Genomic DNA, 12558 nt, shown 5'->3' with positions numbered 1-12558 from the left:
TTTCTGTTTTCTGTTTACCCTGTTAATTGTCAGGATTCAAACAGGTAAACTGTCAGAGTTTTTGACAACATCTTGCTGCACACATTTGAGCTTTATGGAACCTGGACCTGAGGGTAAATTGTACAGTGAAGATTATGATGACTATGATAATGAGCTGGAATCTGGTGACTGGATGAATGGCTATGGTTCAACCAGTAATGGTAAGAAGGCTTCATAAATGCACTGGCCTTACTGGACAAGAATACAAAGTATTGTTGAGCATCCTCCTTAATATTTCTCCTGCCAGCAGTCTCACTCCTATTTAATACACCTAATACACCTTTTGTTTGGCTTTACTTTTCATTCTTCTACTTACCTTTGGTTTCTGGTCTAATATCCCTGTGGTGATTGTGGAGTATAGAGTTGGACTATCCCTTACTAAGGTTAGGGGAGATTTCTCTCCCAGGTACATAAAATGACTGGTACTTTAAAAATGGGAGGAAGCAATGGTGAGTGAGAGATATTTAATCAAGTATGTAGTAGGAACACTAGACATATACGTACTGCTTTTTGACATTAAAAAGCATAAAAAGTATAAAATTCCATCAGAGTTCTTTTATATAGAATATTATATAATCTATAATTTTATATTCTAATATATTCTATATATTCTAATTTTATATAGTTCTTTTATATAGAATATTATAGGGGTACATCAGAATCTCTGGGGAGGTCTGCGTAGTTTGAAAAACCCGATTTGGTACGCCTATTGCTTTCATATTACAACTAGACAAATAACGCAGAACAAAATCTAATTGGCTTCTATGAATACAAAGATGATATAGTGAGAAAGCATCGTGGGGGCCTGACAAACACCCTAAAGTGTTAAAATGCTGACCTAGGCAGGGCAAACATTACATTATTTGAATCCCACAGAGAGAAGGGCCAGTGGGAGTGAATTATTGTTCTAGTTATGTAAAACATGGTTTGCCTGCTTTCACTGTCTGGTTTTCTGATTGTTAAGCCTATATCTTAAGGCAGTCAGTTTCTTTATCTTAAGAGTGGTGTGTTGGAGAGAAGAAAAATAAATAAATTAGCTTTCCTCAGTGAGCTAGCAAGCATAATCTCATATACAATAAACCAAAACACTAGCAGTCAGAAGGACTATTTTCTCATTTGGGCTCAGCATTTACTCACCTAAGTACCGTTTAATTCACTCTGTTTTTGTAAGTTCTAAAATAGTGTGAATTTCTTTGTTTGAAGAGTACATTAAATACAAGATTATTTCCTGTTATCAGTAATACCCAAAGTCATGATATCTATCTTGGCATAAGCTGAAATATTTTGAAAACCAAATAAGACTGGTCAGATATTGAGGTTGTTTGCTATTGCATAGGTAGTTGTGATTTACATCTGTAGCACTCATTCTCTTAGATTGCTTTCTTAAATATATCTCTTTAATGATATGTTTTACTAAGCTTGATATTATGCATTCTGGGTCACTTTCCCCTGTCTGGGTTTACTCATTGGTGGCCTCACAATGGACGTGTCTGTTGCTTGCCAGCTGTTCCATGGGGAGAGCGCGTCTCTCCATATTGTTCATAATCCTCTACTCAAGTGTCTAGATTGTATTCAAGGTTATAATATTTGTCATTAAGATGTCACTGAGTATGAGGTCCACTCCTGCAGCTCTGCTAGTTCCCATTAGTCACATCAGAGTACAGAAAGACATCTGGAGAGTTCCCCAGAGGTAATCAAAATCCAGATGATACATGACTGATGTAGCAAACTTCAGTATTGATCCAAACATTGGGCTTTTCCAACTATAAATGTTGCAAGTGTTCATGTAAAATCTGAAATGTTAAGCAGCCACAAGATATATGTATTTTTTTTGTTTCCATTATCCATAGTCAGAGAGAATGTTATAGAAGGTGTGGGGGGGAGGGAGAGACCAAGAGGATAAGGACTATATCTGTCTTCTTCAGCACTGAAACCTCAGCACCTAGTACACCACCTGGTCCATAGTGGGCAGTAAATATTTGGTGAATAAATGAAGGGGGTAACAAAAAAGACCAACGTGTGGTCAGTAGTCCTTTTGACACCAGTGCCACATGGAGCTTGTTTTTTCTTTAGCAATTGTAGCTGCCATTTGTGGAATCTGTCTGTTTTCAGCTAGGCTCAATGTTTAGTAGAAGATTTTTGCCCTTCCCCACAAGTCTCCTCATACCAGTGAGACTCAAAGGGCCCTATTCTACTCCTCCACCACAACTGCCACCACCACTACCATCACACACACATACATAGATTATGAAATGCTCCACCTGGCCTATAATAAGCTCATACTACTTTCAGGGAACCTAATATTGTCTCAACAAAGTTGAAGAACAGGTGGATCCTGGTAAATAGCCATAGTTTCTGAATAGTAAAGCTACGAGATTGTATAATGATCACCAGCTATTTTCCCCCATGAGCTAAAACAACCTGGTTTTGGTGCTGTGTTGTGGGCACAGGAGCCAGTCATTCTGTTTGGTGGGGTAGATTGTGAAGTAACTAAAATGTTTATTTTTTTCTCTCCCCCCTCCCCCCACTAACCTTGCAGCTCGCTGTGGTGATGAAGTTGCTCGTTATTTAGATCACCTTTTGGTGCACACGGCTCCCCATCCTAAAGTAGCCCTTACCTCACAGAAGGGGGGGATAAATCGGTTCCGAGCTGCTGTGCAGACAACCTGCGATTTAATGTCCTTGATGACCAAGGCCAAGGAGCTGCATGTACAGAGTGAGTAATGCCATGACTCACTGGAGTCAGGAACAGGATGACATGAAGCCCAGGATGGGGGTGGAGTGTTTATTACAGTGTAGTCAGGAACTTTGTTTTGTTCACTGCTTTATCCCAGCATCTCAGACAGCACCTAGAACATACTAGATGCTCAAATATTTGTAAAATTAATGAATTTTTACAATTAAAAATGGGTAATTAATGGGTATAGTTTTGCTATAGATAGTGCTGTGTAGTCTGGTTTAACCAGTTACATAGCAAGAAGAGACAGAACAAGAGACATGGAGCATATTCAGTTTTAACATCAAAGTATTGAAATGTGGAAAGGATTTTTTCCTCCTTTGGAAAAGTTACTAATTTGGAAGTAATTTTATTTAAAGAGGAAGCATTGCAGACTATTACAAGATAGCCTTGCAATGGAAAGGGAGATATTCTCCCTTAAGTAAGCTAAATCTGGTTCCTTAGGCCAGCTGTAACTTATACAGTCAGTTGTTCCAGCAGTGTAGAGCTGTATTTGTCAACTACAGTATCATTCTTCAACAGCTTTACCATTCTTCTCCCCAAGACTACTATCCTCCCTCAGTAGTATTCACAGTGGAGGATGTCTTCTACCACACATTGCCAGGAGTAGTCATGGTTCCTAAGAGTGTTCAGTACCTGTATGATAGTTGCATATGAAGGGACAGAAGGGCTCCTTGGCCATACCTAGAGGACCTAAATGTTAACATTTCACAGATGATGAGAATGATTGAGATGCATGATCACACTGTCTAAAATTTTATTGACCATTACTAAACAAAGATATTAAGCATGATCATTGGGGAATCATTTAACAGTTAGAAAAGGGAAAAGCTTAGCATACATAGCCTTTGCGTATGCTTCCTTGACAAAGGGCTTATGCAAAGACATCAGCTTTATTAAGTTATACTTCTTGATTGTGAATCAGGAAACTTGAGCTTAATTCCCAGCTCTGCTACTTACTTGCTTGAACAGTTATCTGAGCTCTGTATCTCTCTTTCTCTATCTGTAAAATGGCAAAAATGACAAGAGAGTCTCTCCTTAGAGGTTACGGTAAGTGTTTCAACAATGAACTGTAAGTAAAAATCTTAGGAATATCTCGAAGTTGGTCAGCCACTACATTTTTTGATTCCCTAGATAGGGTCATCCGTTTATCTGTTCTCAAGCAATTCCAACTGCTAGCAGCCAGATATTCTTCTGAGAGAGTCCAGAAAATATAAAATGTAACTGGGTTCTTTCTGTTATATGTGGTATTCTATTAAAGTATCAGTGATGGCACCATTGTGGTATTGATTACGTTTGTAGAATTTAATATCTTATATGTCCAGCTGATGCTATAATTCTAGATATTCCATTCAAAATATGTTGATTGATTGATTGAATATCCTTTGATTTATCTGACCTTCATATTTCTTTTCTTTGCTATTACCAAGAAAGGGTAAACTTCTCATTCTTGTTCTATAAAGAACCAACCCATATGTAACTTCATTGTTGAGGTCAACTGTGCATTTTTATTAATCTCTTAATTATCTAAGCTTTTCCATAAATATCAACCTCTTGCAGATGTACACATGTATCTTCCTACAAAGATATTTCAGGCTTCCCGGCCTTCACTCAACTTACTTGACTTACTTCATGCACCACAAGAGGACCAGGTAAATTTGCACAGGAGGTATTTCTATCAGCTTTTTGCAAAACTGCCATTCTTACAGAAAATAATAGAACTAGCCATTATGGTTTCTACTAGTAACTGGTGGTAGGCAAAATGCCACCATGGTGAAGATATATGTCCTTTTTAGTTCACTTTTTAAATGGGCAAGTTTTTCTAGTCAGGCTTAAGAAAACTAGATTGCTGTATCATGCATTCTGAAGGTGTCATTGTTTTTGCTTTACTTTTTGTCAAAATTTAGGAAACTCTTATGGAAAAGGTTTAGAAAGTGAAAAGATCAACACTCTAGGGCGTTATTTAAGGTGAGCACTTGTGGATTTTTTTTGTCTTTTCTCAAACTAAAGGTTCCCTCTGTTCGTGTAGAAATACATCTTCCTAGAGACCCATCTGGGGAGGTGGACTTCAAAGCACTGGTTTTACAGTTGAAGGAGACCGCCAGCTTACAGGAGCAAGCTGATATCCTCTACATGCTATATACTATGAAGTAAGTGATGGATATTATCAATCTACTTTCATGATCATATAGAAAACGAAGTATAGCATAGTAAGTATAGCACTGCTCTGGAGTCTCACTGATGTGGATTTGAATAGTTTTGCAACCTACCCACTGTGTAACTTTAAAGTCTCAATTGTCCTCATTTATAAAATTTGGATTATACCCACCTCATAGAATTGTTTTAAAGATTAAAATAAGATAAAATATCTGCAGTCTCTAATACAATGCCTGGTACATAGTAAGTGACTAATAACATAAACATTATTATCATTATTATGGTTATTTTAAGCCTCCATTATTTGGTAAAATCTATAGATAAATAAATTTTAACTCAAAAGAAGTAAAAATATGGAGGCTTACAGGAAAAAAAAAGTAGCATTAGTGAGTGTTTGCTGTGTGTCAGGCACCCTCTGCTAGGTACATTTTATCTAGGTACCTCTAACTCTACGTACCTTGAACTCCTCTTTCCTGTCCCCCAAATTCCCCCACAAAATTACCTGTTCTTCCTCATTTATTCATGTTGTCAGCACCATGAAGAGGCAGCATGGACCCCCGCCCTCCCCTAATTGGTTTTGGATGTCATGACTGATGATGCCATACACATACCAGAAGGGTGTGGGTCCTTAAAAAGCAGGGAAAGAGGCTGGATTTGGAATTTTATTATGATTAGGAGGTGAGGCTGGGATGAGGGTTCATTCTCAACAGCACCAAAAGAGGGAACACTCAGACTTTTTTATCAACTTGCCCAGGAGTTGGCTGGAAAGGAAAGGGGAATGGTAGGACTTGAAAGCAGTCAGCAGTCAAATATCAAAAATGGAGTTGCAAAAAAAGAAAAAAAAGTGGAGTCGCTCCTATGAAATTCTCCATCTCTATTGTTGGAATCAACACCTACCTAATCATCAAGCCTTCTCCCTATATCCAGTTAATCACCAAGTCTGTCCAGTTTTACCTCTAAATATTTATCTTCTGCATCTCTAATATTGCTGCCTTCATTCAGACCTATGTCTCTCCCTAGGACTATTGCTACAGTTTCCTAACAAGTCTTTCTACTTCAATCTAGTTTTCCTCAAACGCATCCTCAACAGAGGAGGGAGAGTAACTTTGATGATGTTGCCGAAATGCCCAGGCTTACACAAAAGTAGAGAGAATAGTGTGATGAACACTTCTGGACCCATCTCCCAGCCTGAACAACTAGAAACTCATGGTTAATCTTGTCACATCTATATTCTCATTCTCTCTTCCTCCTGGATTATTTTGAAGAGGATACACCAAACATTTTATCATTTTATTCTTAAATATTTCAGTATTATTTCTAAAAGACAAAAACCTCTTAAAACATAACCACAATGGGACTTCTGGTTCTGGACAAGATAGAGTAAATGCATTTCTCTCTGTTCCTCCTGCTAGGTACAGGAGGACATTATTTATAAAACAAACATAACAAGATGTTGAAAGGTGGAGAGAAGGCAGCAGGCTGGCTAAGGACCTCATGATTCGAGGACTGAGAGGGTGCTGACGTCCCCAGGTTTTCTTTGTTGCCTCACTGGGTGCTGGAGAAGCCAGCAGCCTGAAAAGGCCAGTCAGTGGGCACAGACAACAAAAGCCCTAAGGAAAACCCGTTCTTCCCAGACAAAGGGCTAGGAAAGAGGCACTCTAGCAACACAGACAACTTTTAAACAATAACACTCTATTCCAGCCAAGCACCAGAGAAAAATCTGTGGTGCTACCCCTGTCAACAAAGGCTGAGTGGAAAGCCCAGACTTCTGCTCTCACCAAGGCAGGCACTGCTCCACCTTTCTCACTGCCAGGGGAGTGTCAAAGAAGGCTAGGTAGGGATTTGGGACTTTCATCCCCTCTAGGTGGTAATGAAGTCCCCTTGGCCTGACTCCAGAGTCTATGCCATTTCCATCAGATTATGGTGTTTAATGAGTAAGTAAAAAAGGAAGCTGAAAAGCCCGCCAGCACTAAAGTCAAAGTTTTACACATCCAATTTTATTAAAAATAGCCCAAACATATTTTAAGCCATTTAGGGCCTGCCTGCTTTGTATCCTCCTCAAAACTCAACCTGCATCTGCTAGCAAGAGATAAGCCCTGGGCCATGAGTGTCCCAAACCATTGCTGCCATTCAGAACTTTCTAACCTAGAGCCTCCCCACAGTGCTACTGAGGGACTACACCTAGACCTGTAACCCCCCTCCTCCCCTCTTCCCTGGGAGTTCCCTTGCCCTCCTCCTGTTATGGATGGTAGAACTTGTGCCTTATATAAGCCTCCTGACAGTCTGATGCTGGGAGGGACTTTGCCTCTCATACAACCCTGTCCAAGTGCCAACTGTTAAAGCTTGTTATGTGCTACTACCAAGAAAAAGACATGGGTTTTATTACCCCGATACCTCTATTCCTTTCCTTTTTCCTTTAGGATAAGCAGTCTGTTCAAAAAGTATCAGTTGAATACTTATGTACCAGTCACAATGCTAAATGCAGAGTAATGAAAAGATAGAGAAGGTGAGAAGAGATAAGGGTTAAGGACAGAATGACTAATGACTGTAGCTTGAATGAAAACTGAAGATTCAGCAGGGTCATTGGGATAGGCAAGCAAAGGCTTGAAACACTCATGCTTTCCTACCAATTCAGATAGTCCATGGTTGACTGCCAATTCTTCCACTCCTAACACGAGTTTTCTTCATCTAATCCTGTACATACTAACTTCACCATAACATCTGATCAAAACCTGTAATCTCACTAGAACTAGTTACTCTAGTATCAAACCACTTGAGTAGATTGTTTGATGTGCTGCATGGTTTTTAATACACTTGGAATTCTGCCCAATATCCCTTGTGGATTTGAGTAGAAACTGGGAGGTGGGGTTTCCTATGTCTGTTGACTAGTATTCCTTCTGTGAGTTGTCTGTTCATAACCATTGTTTGCTCTCCATTGGGTTATTTATATTTTCCTTATAGTAATAGTATATATTACTATTTTGTTTGTTATATTTGTTGCAGATATTTTGTCCAAGGAATTTGTGTTTTAACTTTGTTCATATGCTTTTCTCTATGCAAAACTTTCGTTTTTTAAAAAAAATATTTATTTATTTACTTATTTGGCTGCACCGGGTCTTAGTTGCGGCACGCAACATCTTCGTTGTGGCGTGGGGGATCATTAGTTGTGGTACGTGGGATCTTTAGTTGCAGCATGTGGTGTCTAGTTCCCTGACCAGGGATCGAACCCCGGCCCCCTGCCTTGGGAGCGTGGAGTCTTAACCGCTGGACCACCAGGGAAGTCCCAAAAGTTTTGTTTTATATAGTCTTTTCTTTTTTGGCTTCTGAGTTTCTTATCATGCATGGGGAGAACCTTCTCCCCTCCCAGAATTTAAAAATATTTTAAATACCTTTAAGAATTTTAAAAAATTTAAGTCCTTAATCTACTCAGAATTCATTTTTATGTCTTCTTACTCAACATGTCTAAAGTCAAATTCAGTCTTTACCAGAAACCTACTACTGCCTGACGCTTTTCATGGTATTATCATTCTTTCAGTCACCCAGACTTGAAATTGTGTCAACATCAAGTCCTTCTAATCCCCTGCCTCTCCCTACCACATCACCACCACTACTGTTGGGAATCAGTGACCAAACCTATATCCTCTATAATCTAACTTTCAACCTTTACCATTGCTCCCCCATCACAATGTGAATACTGCCACCAAAACAGCCTGCTACTTATCACATCCAAAACAAAGCCTGTACATGACCACTTTCAGACCTTGGTTCATGTTTTTTCCTCTGTCTGGACTACTCTCCTTTTACCACATCCCATCTCTCTTCGTTGGAATTCTAGCTATCCATCAAGACCTGGATCATCTGTCACCTCCATGAAACTTTCTCTGATACCTAGGAATAAAAAGGATCTTCCCTGATTATGAGATCTCATAACATTTATTTTCATATTATTTATTTTTATTTTGACTATTTCAAACTTAGAGAAAAGTTGTAAGGATAGTACAAAAAAAAGTTCTGAGAAAACCATAATTCAAAAAGTCATGTACCACAGTGTTCATTGCAGCTCTATTTACAATAGCCAGGACATGGAAGCAACCTAAGTGTCCATCAACAGATGAATGGGTAAAGAAGATGTGGCACATATATACAGTGGAATATTAGCCATAAAAAGAAACAAAATTGAGTTATTTGTAGTGAGGTGAATGGACCTAGATTCTGTCATACAGAGTGAAGTAAGTCAGAAAGAGAAAAACAAATACCGTATGCTAACACATATATATGGAGTCTAAAAAAAAGAAAAACAAATGGTCATGAAGAGCCTAGGGGCAGGATGGGAATAAAGACACAGACCTACTGGAGGATGGACTTGAGGATATGGGGAGGGGGAAGGGTAAGCTGTGACAAAGTGAGAGAGTGGCATGGGCATATATACACTACCAAACTTAAATTAGATAGCTAGTGGGAAGCAGCCGCATAGCACGGGGAGATCAGCTCGGTGCTTTGTGACCACCTCGAGGGGTGGGATAGGGAGGGTGGGAGGGAGGGAGACGCAAGAGGGAAGAGATATGGGAACATATGTCTATGTATAACTGATTCACTTTGTTATAAAGCAGAAACTAACCATTGTAAAGCAGTTATACTCCAATAAAGTTTAAAAAAGTAATAAAATTAAATTAAAAAAAGAAAAAAGTTCTGGATATCCTTCACCCAGATCCCTCAGATATTCACACTGAGCTTTAATATCTCTCTCCCCCCCCGCCTCCCTCCCTTCCTGTCTTGTTCTTCATCATCTCATCATCACCATCACCACACACACATTTTTTTTCTGAACCATTTGACAGTATGTGGCAAACATGATCCCCTTCTACCGCCAGATACTTCACTGTGTATTTCCTAAAGACTAGGAATTCTCTTATATAAGCACAGTATAATTGCCAAAATCAGAAAATTAATGTTAATATAATACTGTTATCTAATCTACAGACCTTAGTGAGATTTGTTGGTTGTCCCAATAATGTCTTTATAGCAAAAGAAAATCTAAATGATGCATTTCATTTAGTTCTTATGTGTCCCTCATCTCCCTTAATCTGGAACAGTTCCTAAGTCTTTATTTTTAATGTTATTGACATTTTTGAAGGATACAGACCAGTTGTTTTGCAGAATATCCCTAAATTTTGGTTTATCTGTTGTTGCCTCATAATTAAATTCAGGTTATGCATTTTGGGCAAGAATGCTACTGAAGTGATGCTGAGTTCTTCTCAGTGTATCCTATCAGGAGGCACATAGTATTGATGAGTCCCATTTCTGGTAACTTTGACCACTTGGTTAAGGTAGTATCTTCCACGTTCCTCCACTGTAAAGTTACTATGTTATACTTCAAAATTAAAACTATCTTGTAGAGATGTACTTTGAGACTGTGAAAATATCCTGTTACTCTTCAGACTTTCATTCACTGTTTCTTGAATCCATTGATTCGTATAGTATAGATTTAGTTTTATTATATTAAACATTTATATATAATTTAATATATTGAATAGATAACACATTATCATGGTTCAAACATTTTAAAGTACAAAAGGATACAGTGAAGGGGTAAAAAGTCTTTCTCCCACCTCTGTTCCCCAGATACCTGGTTCCCCTCCTCATAGGCAATCAATGCTATTGATTTTTTGTGTATCCATCCAGGGATATGCATATATAGGTAAATACAGATATATATGTGTTTACTTTTATACCTGTTTACCCAAATGGTAGATTGAACACCTTTTCTTAAGTTTAAAAGCCATTGGTACTTATTTTGCCAGATGTTCTTTTGTTGTTTTTTATTTTCTTATCTATTTGTTGGAATTCTTTTTTTTTAACCTCTTAATCTCCCTCACCTATTTCTCTGCTCCCCCCACTCCTCTCTCCTCTGGCAACCATGTTTGTTCTCTGTATCTGTGATACTATTTCTGCTTTGTTATGTTTGTTCATTTGTTTTATTTTTTAGACTCTATATATAAGTGAGATCATACAGCATTTGTCTTTCTCTGTCTGACTTATTTCACTTAGCATAATATCCTCTAGGTCCACCATCCATGTTTTTGAAAATGGCAAGATTTAATTCTTTTTTATTGCAGAGTAATATTCCATTGTGTGTGTATGTATGTGTGTATATGTATATGTGTGTGTGTGTGTGTGTGTGTGTGTGTATGTGTGTGTATATATATATATATATATATATCTCACATCTTTATCCATTCATATTGATGGGCATTTAGTTGCTTCCATATCTTGGCTATCATAAATAATGCTGCAATGAACAGAGCTGTGCATATATCTTTTCAAATTAGTGTTTTCATTTTCTTCAGATAGATACCCAGAAGTGGAATTGCTGGATCATATGGTAGTTCTATTTTTAAGGGTTTTGGTTTTGCCTTTTTTGAAAATTTTATTGAAGTATAGTTGATTTACAATGTCATGTTAGTTCAGGTGTACAGCAGTGATTCAGTTTTTCATATATATATATATATATATATATATATATTCTTTTTCAGATTCTTTTCCCTTATAGGTTAGTACAAAATATTAAGTATAGTTCCCTGTGCTATATAGTAGGTCCTTGTTGGTATTTCTAAGTTTTTGAGGAATCTCCATACTGTTTTCCATATGACTGCACCAATTTACATTCCCACCAACAGTGCATGAGGGTTCCTTTTTCTTCACATCCTCACAAACACTTGGTATTTCTTATCTTTTTGATGATGGCCATTCTGACGGGTGTGAGGTGATATCTCATTGTGGTTTTGATTTGCATATCCTTGATGATTAGTGATATTGAGCATCTTTTCATGTGCCTATTAGCCATTTGTATGTCTTCTCTGGAAAAATGTCTATTCAGATTCTCTGCCTATTTTCAATCAGATTGTTTACTTTTTTTGATGTGAATTGTATGAGTTGTCTATTTTGGATATTAACCCTTCATTGGATATATCATTTGCAGTTGTCTTCTATTCAGTAGGCAGCCTTTTTGTTTTGTTGACAGTTTCCTTCTCTGTGCAAAAACTTTTAGTTTGAGGTAGTCTCATTTGCTTATTTTTGCTTTTGTTTCCCACACCTGAGGAGACATATCCAAAAACATATTGCTAAGACCAGTGTCAAAGAGTATACTGTCTATGTTTTCTTCTAGAATTGTTATAGTTTCAGGTCTTACATTTAAGTCTTTAATCCATTTTGACTGTATTTTTATATATGGTGTGGGAAAGTAGTCCAGTTTGATTCTTTTGCATGTAGCTGTTCGGTTTTCCCAGCACCGTTTATTGAAGAGGCTGTCTTTTCCCCATTGTATATTCGTCTCCTTTGTTGAACATTAATTAAACATATAATTGTGGGTTCATTTCTGAGCTCTCTATTCTGTTCCATTGGACTGTGTGTCTGCTTTTGTGCCGGTTCCATACTGCTTTGAAGACTGCAGCTTTATAGCATAGTCTGAAGACAGGGAGCATGATTCCTCCAGCTTTTTCTTCTTTCTCAAAATTGTTTTGGCTATTCAGTGCCTTTTGTGTTTCCATACAAATTTTAGAATGATTTGTTCTAGTTCTGTGAAAAATGCCATTGGTATTTTGATAGGGATTGCATTGAATCTGTAG

General features: G+C 37.9%; 1 protein-coding gene across 5 annotated transcripts in view; it reads left to right on the top strand.

The window, feature by feature from the left end:
• Nucleotides 1–12558, top strand: part of PHKA1 (phosphorylase kinase regulatory subunit alpha 1) — a 129169-nt gene that overhangs the window by 95007 nt on the left and 21604 nt on the right. For all 5 annotated transcript variants that reach the window (XM_033416190.2, XM_004285543.4, XM_004285542.2 and 2 more), the window contains 4 exons: nucleotides 34–200; nucleotides 2579–2755; nucleotides 4337–4428; nucleotides 4787–4926. In XM_033416190.2, coding sequence (XP_033272081.1) covers nucleotides 34–200; nucleotides 2579–2755; nucleotides 4337–4428; nucleotides 4787–4926 — 576 coding nt within the window. The remainder of the gene's footprint in view (nucleotides 1–33; nucleotides 201–2578; nucleotides 2756–4336; nucleotides 4429–4786; nucleotides 4927–12558) is intronic.

This window comes from Orcinus orca, chromosome X (genome assembly GCF_937001465.1).
Source record: "Orcinus orca chromosome X, mOrcOrc1.1, whole genome shotgun sequence".
NCBI lineage: Eukaryota > Metazoa > Chordata > Mammalia > Artiodactyla > Delphinidae > Orcinus > Orcinus orca.
The sequence above is the reverse complement of the archived record's forward strand: the minus strand, read 5'-3'. Positions and strand labels throughout refer to the sequence as shown.